A 7,503-nucleotide genomic window follows, 5' to 3' on the forward strand; every position below is an offset into this window, starting at 1 on the left:
TGGATTTTGTTTTCTCCTCTCCAAGCTCACACGGAGGGAAAAATGTGTTTTTTCTGGGGTGAGATCAGGTAATCAAATTGGAAGGGCCAAACTGTTATTGGAGGGGCTTCAGGAAGCCCACAGGGTTTTGTCTTAATGATATATCAGGCTCCGGGTCAGTATTTAGAAGAGCCAAGTGGAAATGCTTCATTCAAGTAAGGGGTTTTTTCAATGAAAAATGTCACTTTCATAAAAATAAAAGTGCTTAGGAGAAGCCTTGCTGTTGATTTAAAGGCTGTGGCTAATGTCAAAATATCCACAGCTTCAACAGTGGTTATTGGCTGGTGGGCAACAGTGACTTTTGTTCCAGAACAAATTCATTTTAATGTAAGCTTAAAAAAAAAAAAATATCTTTTAATCATATAGCAAATGTACCGGTTTTATCTGACAGTGGCACTTTGAGGCCAAAAAGGATTCCCACCCAGAATTTTGGTAAGTGGAAAATTTGGACCCTTTTTTCATCCCCTTTCAGAGCAGTAAAACACATGCCAGAGCTGCCCGTGATGTGGGACGTGGGGCTTGAGCAGGGACCGATCCCCACCTCCCCCTGCGTGGCTCTGCCCCACCAGGACGCAGCCCCTCACTCACCTAAAGCTTGGGTGCTGCACAGCGCTGCAGTGTTTCTGTTTGCTTGGCTAAGATCTCTTCGACTGCGCCACTAAAACTCGCAATCAAGGAGCCAGTGCCTCCCTATGGTCATGACATCTGTGGCATGAGTTCCTCCCGGCCTCAGCCAGGCATAGTGTAGGTGCAACCCCAGAGTGAGGCTGCCTGCTGAGAGGCAAATCATGGCAAAGATGGGGACCGGCCTGGTTCCGAGAGGCCCTGTAGCCAAAGCCCTGACTCAGTTGCTCCCCACAGCCACTCAGGGGGAGAATGAGCTGCAGCCAGCAGCTGCAATGGATTCACTCCTAACACTGCTTAGCAGTGCTTGGAGTGGAGAGGGTAACTGCGGCCATCCCAGATGTTTCCCTCCTGGTTTCCAGCAGGGATCTGACAGCCTATCCTCGGCAGGGTCACCTGGGGCACGGCTCATCGCCGGGGTCTGCATGGCCAGACTAGAGCCAGCACAAGGGGAAAGTCCTCAAACGCACGCAGGGCGGCTATGGGGGCCTCAGCACCAACTCTTTTGCAGTTTGTGTAGCAGGACTTACACCAACATGGGTCTTTGCTACCCCACATGGGCGCCTGTGCAATTACACCAGCTCTGGCACAGGCACACACAGGCTCTGCTCTGCCTCCACTTCCCTCTCCACCCCAGCCAGGGCATCCCCTGGGCATCCTGCTTGGGGTGTGGGCTCAGGGTTCACCCTGAAAATCTGCCATGTGCTTGCCCCTGACCTCAGCTGCCTGGGTGACTTTGAAAATGTGCATCCAAGTGCTTTGTTTAACACCCACAGCTCGGAGCTGGGAATAGGAGACCTTGCTCCCAACCTGGCTGTCCAGACTCCAAGGGCACTAATGGCCTTAATTGCCCTGACCAGCCCCACCTGCCCCCTCAGCCCGGGGCTATATTTAAGCTCAGCCCTAGGCCCCCTTTCCTTTTCTGAGCAGTGTCAGAGGTGTGCCTGGCTCTGGCTCCTGGGTGGACTTTGGACCTGCATTGCAATCCTGTCTCCTGCTGTTCAGGGATTATGCAGCAAATGACATCTGTGTTTCAGTGTGTGAGTGCAGTAACTGAAAACTAGAAGTCTGCTAGAAACTGTGCCTCCCTGGAGAGCTTAGGTTAGCTTTTTACTGGTTTATAATGGAAATTGAATCAAAAAAGTACACCCTAAAATTTCAGAGGTTGAGATGCTTGAATGACCTTTCACTGGATTTGTGCTGATTAGAGACCCGCAGATGCACCCAAGCAGGGGTGCCAGACCTGCTGGACTTGGGGGCTGCTCCTTCCTGCTGCCCAGCATTGATGTGCCCACCAGCCCCCCCTTGCACCTCGCAGAGGCGGGAAGGAAACAACGGCAGCCGCAGAGGATGGAGGTACTTTACTCCTTCACAGGCTGCTATCATTTTGCCCCTTTCACAGAGGAGTCGGGGGAGGCTCTGTTATTAGCATGGAGGGGCCTCATCCCAATTTGGGGATAGCCCAGAGCCCACTTGCCCCATCTCCCAGCAGCTGGGGTGCAGCCCCACCCTGCTTTCCGAGACACTGCAGCCTTGCAAGCTTAGCGGGTCTGTTGGGCTGTGCTAGTTGCCCTCGGGGCCAGAGAGTGTGTCAGGGCCATTCCTTTGCTAGCAGGGTTGTCACCAGGGTATCCCAAGTGCCAGGTCAGTGCCTGCCAGCCTGGTGGCTGCTTTGAAAGGCTCCTTTGAAGCCAAGGTGCTGTTTGCAGGGTACTTTGCCAGCCGGCTGGGCACCTTCCAGCACGGAGGGGAGCAGGTAGCAGTGAGGGATGGGAGAGAGGTGCCGGCAGTTCTCACAGCTGCTGGGCTGAGAAAGGCAGCGGGGCCATGGGACCACATGGGAAACCCCCACAGCCTTGCGCTCGGCTGCTCAGCTATTGGGAACACAGTTATTTTTTCTCATTAATCTTCAGTAATACAGTCAGCATCGGAAATCCCGGTGGGAGCTCAGATCTGTGGGATCAGGCGGTTTGTGTGAATGCTGTCCAGCAGACACCGAGCACCCTTACGTGCTCTCCTTCCAGCTGCAGCCAGGGCCATGTGCCCCTGGAAAGCAGACAGCCTCTCCAGGCACGCTGGGGGCATGGCTCCAGCTCTACAGACCTCCTGCTGCTTGGATGAGCCCAGAGCTTTGCCCCGTGAGACCCCCACAGAGGAACTGGGTCTGTCCCCTAAAGGCTTTTACCTACTTTACCTCTTTCAGTCCTGGGTGGGCAAATCCCCTGGTCCTGTGGCTCTGCCATAGATCAGTGACCGATGCTCTATAATCTCTTCCACAGCCCCAGGGTGGAGGTTTAATGACTGCACAAAGCAAGTTGGGGAAATGAGGTCCAAAATGAGCGATGAAGCTTCATGCGAGAGGGTTGTAAGGAAGCTATACCATGTGCTGAGATTGCAGTTGTGCATTTTAGCAAAGACTTATCGGAAACACTGAAAAAGAAACCATATACCATTGAGCAGAAACAAGGGTTACACAGAAATAGCTTGTATTTTCCACAGACCTTTGTCCAGTAAGAAATGTTTGGTTTGTGCATTTCAAGGCTTTACAGTGCTAAGAAAATATTTCCAGTAAGAAACTACCCAGACCTTCCTTTTCTTCCCACGACAGTTTAATTTCTTTAAAAGCCCTTCTGGGAGAGCTTTTTGGAGATCCAAGTGCACTCCAAGGTCCAGATTGTCTTGTGTATACAACGGCTGGTTTCCTCCAAGAGTGCTCTAGGTTTGTGCCTTGCAGCTGCCCCCTCAAAAGCCACGTGGAATCTGCCATTACACCAGATTTATCCTGGGCTCTGTTATTTCAAGACGTTATTATCCTTTCTAACAACTTGCCTTTTATAGAAGGCAGCCTCACTGCTTTGCAGTTTCCTGGTTCCCACTGGAACTTTTTAAAAATTAGCGTCATATTTAACAACGTTGGCTTTTTGGTAGAGGGATCACTGTAATTCTCACCCAGGCGAATATTTGGCAGTTCATCTGAGCGCTCCTTCTGGCAGATTTTTAACCATGTGTTCTAAAAATGGGGTTAAAATCTCCTTCCTCCCCCCCCAGTGCCTTGGGACAGTCATGCAAATGCATGTCCCCTAAGGACGAACCTAGTGTGAGCTCCTTCACAGCAAAGGCCAATGCAAGTAACTCACCAAGCTTTTCCATGATGGCTCTTTCCTTCTCATAGAGCCTGATCACGTCCTGTCCCCAAGGGCTCTCTGGAGAGCTTTCTGCTTCTCACATAGTCATGATTAATTTTTATGCCTTTAGGATGCTTTCCTCAAATCTTCTGTGGCCTGCCTTTCACCTGTAACTTTCCAGAGCTTATATTCTTTTTTTACTCTCTCATCTGTATGCAATTTTCACTTCTTTTAAGGTCTTGCCACTTCAGGTGTTCATTTCCACTCCCCTGTATAAGCACATCACCTTTTTTAAGGCCAGCCTACCTCTCATTTCCCTTTTGACATTAAATATTGCTTTAAAGTTACTGCTTTTGCTCCCACCAGGACAGTCTGATCAGTAATTACGGCTCCGTGGCCTCTCGTTTGTTACCTTTGAACTAAGCCCTGTGCATGGTTCAGGAGTCTCTCGGGTAACACACAGCATGGGGTTACACCATCCCACTGCCTCCACCAAGCTTCCGAGGTCCAGCCTGACGACTAAAATGCTCGTATAGAAGGGAGGAGACAGGGGATCCCGGCTCCCTCTGCTTGCTGCATCCAAGTCACTGACACAGGAGCCACGGGGTGAGGTCGAAGAGGAGAAAACCCTGGAAAGCAGCGTTACCCGCAGCACTGGGACTCTGGCCAGCTAGGAATTCAGGAGTCACGTAAGTCCTGTGTCCCAGCTGCGGAGCCGCCAAGTTCCTCGACCCCGAGCACAAGGCCTGAGAACGGCCAGGGCCACGGCTGGGACACAGCGTTGTTCCTCCCGCCTGCTCTGTGCCTGCAGTAGGGACCTGCTCCCCTTCCAGCACCCAGGCAGCGCTGGGCAGGGGCAAGCCCACCCCGAGACATGCACGGGGCTGCCCTCACCTCTTGCACATGCAGAGAACCCTTGGGAATAGGGCTGAGCTCTGGTTCGTGTCCATAAGGAAAGCCCAGAGGAGCCAGCGGTGACAGGCATTTTCAAGTCAATGCAAGTATTTGCATGGCGTTTATGCTACTATAGGTACTAAAATCACAGCCTGGATCTGAACAGCAGCATCCCTGTCGCGGCACCTCTGCACCCAGAGCAGATCGTTGAGGGCAAGGTACATGCTGCGTGTTTGTGGAGACCTACTGCAGGCAGAGCCAGCGCTCCAGGCACATCAGCAACTGCTGCCGAGCTTCCAGGAGGTCCACCATCCAAGCGGCACTGGTGCCACCGTGTGCTCTGCAGGGTGCAGCCTCAGCACAGGCAGCTGCGCACTGTCTCTGCTTTCCTGTGTCCATCTACAGCATGGCCACTTGCCCGTGTGCATTCCTTGAAGTGTCACCAAAAGACACAATCTGTGAACAAATCTGGTTGGGTTGGCAATGTGCAGGAGACAAACACAATTTCAACACAAAGCTAGCACAAACAGACCAGTCATAGGATTTTATTTAAGGCCCGAATTCAAGAAATTGCCTGGATTACACCATTTTTACCTGGATTCACGTGCTGGATCCAGGCAGCAGAGCATATTGTTTCACCTCACCCACCAGCCAGCACCTGCATTTTTGATCACTTGACAGAATCAGCTGCCACGCAAACAAGTGCACCTCTGTCTCCACATTAGTCATGCAAGCACCCCACTCCTCTCCCACATGTGCGTTCATCCTTGGCCCAGAAGAGCATCTGAACAGTGAATTAAGCTCTTTCCTGCCCATCCCTTTTGCTCTACGTGCCCTGCTGTGGCACTGCCTTTCCCAGCTCATGGATGGCCTCATTCTCCAGCACCTCCACCTTTCCCACACCTGGCTGCAGCACACTGGCCACCATAGCCCTGGCCACCGTTTCCACAGGCACCGAGTAAGCAGTGGGGAAGACCCGAGCCACAACAACCACAAACCCCAGCCACACCCACGCTGCGGGGCGGGACTCCTGGCGCTTGCACAGCAACACCCTGCAGAGTGAGGAGGTAAGGTGGGTCAGGCTGAAACCATCCCCCGGGGAAAACTAGAGACTGGGTTCTCCAGCTGCACCGGGGGCCCAGCCCAGCTTGATAAACACACATGGGGGCCATGGGGCCTTGGCAGGGTCGCGAAACGTGACTGAGCTGAGCCCTGAGACACTAAACTCCTTTCCCCGCAGTGCTGCCAAAAGCAGGATGCCAGTTTTCCTAGGCAGCAAGAGCATAGTACAGCTGAAAGGATACAGGTGAGTATCCCCCCTGCATAAGGTCAAGTCTGTGCAGAGATGAGCTTTGACCTATGTCCTCCAACCTCTGCTCTCAATCCAAGCCTCTTCTCCTACATAGCACGTGACACTAGCATTGGGACGGGCCGTGGGAAACTGCTGTGCTTGCTCCCTGCAGCATGTGCAGGGAAGCAGTGTGCTCATCCAGGATCTGCATTTGCAGCCAGTGGCTTTCTCCACTTCCCTCCCCAGCCCTCCCCTTATGCATCCTTTCTCTCTTTCTCTATATCCCAACGTGCTGCCCTGGCAACCCTCCACCTGAGTCATGTTCCCTCCCTCCTCCACTGCTACTCACGCTGGCCGGAGAATGGTACAGCGATCAAAACCGACAGCCTGGACCAGGTTCTCCACTTCTCCCTGTCAGAGCAGTCAGGCAGGATGAAAGGAGACAAGGATGACTGCAAGCACCATCCCTGCTGCCCCGCGAAGTGGCAGGAGAGAGTTGCTGAGCCATGGGCAGCACGGCACTAATGCCAATGCAAAGCTGGTACAGGCCTGCACTGCCTGGACAGCGAGCAGCTCTCCAGGAAAAGGCAGCGTGGGGCGAGTGGCCATGGTGGACACATTAACCGTTAGTCAGCAGCGCATCCTTGCAACCACCATGCTAACTGCAACTGGAGGCTCCTGAGACAGTATCTGGACACAGTGTCCAGCCTGGGGATCCTGGCACAAGACACTGGCAGACAGCAGTCAGTTCAGCAGATGCTGGGGGCTGCAGCACACAACATACGGGGAAAAAAACTTCTGCGATGGGTATGGGGAGCCTGTGGGTTCTTCACCCCTGGATAGTCCACGTCTCACCTGGACACAGCCCTGAGCCTCCCCACCTAGCTGTGAAGCCATCCCAGTGTGGGGCTGGGGAGCCAGGGTTGGGCTGGAGACCCCAGCGGGTCTTTCTGGTGGTTTGAAGAGGGAGATGAACGCTGCATGCGGGTGCTGTGCTGCTTTGGACGAAGCCAGTCGCATGGCTGTCCTGCCAGCCCCCTTCCCTCCCCCCCTTGCCCCCGGCACCAGGAGGACCCTCGGAGCCATTTGCATCTCTTGTCACCTCAGCTCCTGCTTCCTTCCTGAGTGTCCCAGGAAGAGCCCACCCCAGCTGCCCCCTCACCTTCACGCGGAGGTAGAGGAAGAGGCTGTGCTGGTTTGCCCCCTGGGAGGACTGCAGGACAAAGTGTTTGCAGCCCCCTGCCCGTGCCAGCTCTGCTGACTGCGCGACGTAGTCCCGGTCCACACGGACAAAGCCAGCCTGCAGGTAAAGGGGAGCGGAGGGTGAGCGCGGCGGGTGAGAGAGCGGCAGGACCACTGCTCCCCCGGGGTCCCACTCACCGCACCGGCCTTGGCCCTGGTGGTGCCCAGGCAGCAGAAGCCGACGTCGTGTCCCTGGAAGGCGGCGGCGTGCTCGCTCAGCCGCTCGAAGTCCACCACCACCTGCTCCTGCGGGGAGGCCGAGGGTCAGCGCGCCCGCCCTGGCCAACC

The 7,503-nt window shown here is 54.3% G+C and overlaps 1 protein-coding gene across 1 annotated transcript; it reads right to left on the reverse strand.

Moving 5' to 3' along the window:
* Positions 1-5,200: 5,200 nt before the first annotated feature.
* On the reverse strand, positions 5,201-7,479 carry HTATIP2 (HIV-1 Tat interactive protein 2, 30kDa; the record flags this gene model as incomplete). The annotated part of the gene is made up of 4 exons (XM_009320680.1): positions 5,201-5,734; positions 6,323-6,384; positions 7,136-7,273; positions 7,354-7,479. Coding segments are annotated over 4 exons (552 nt in total), but the record flags the coding sequence as incomplete, so codon positions are not given.
* Between the last annotated feature and the right edge of the window lie 24 nt (positions 7,480-7,503).

The sequence above is a fragment of the Pygoscelis adeliae genome, unplaced genomic scaffold (genome assembly GCF_000699105.1).
Source record: "Pygoscelis adeliae isolate BGI_AS28 unplaced genomic scaffold, ASM69910v1 Scaffold402, whole genome shotgun sequence".
Taxonomy (NCBI): domain Eukaryota; kingdom Metazoa; phylum Chordata; class Aves; order Sphenisciformes; family Spheniscidae; genus Pygoscelis; species Pygoscelis adeliae.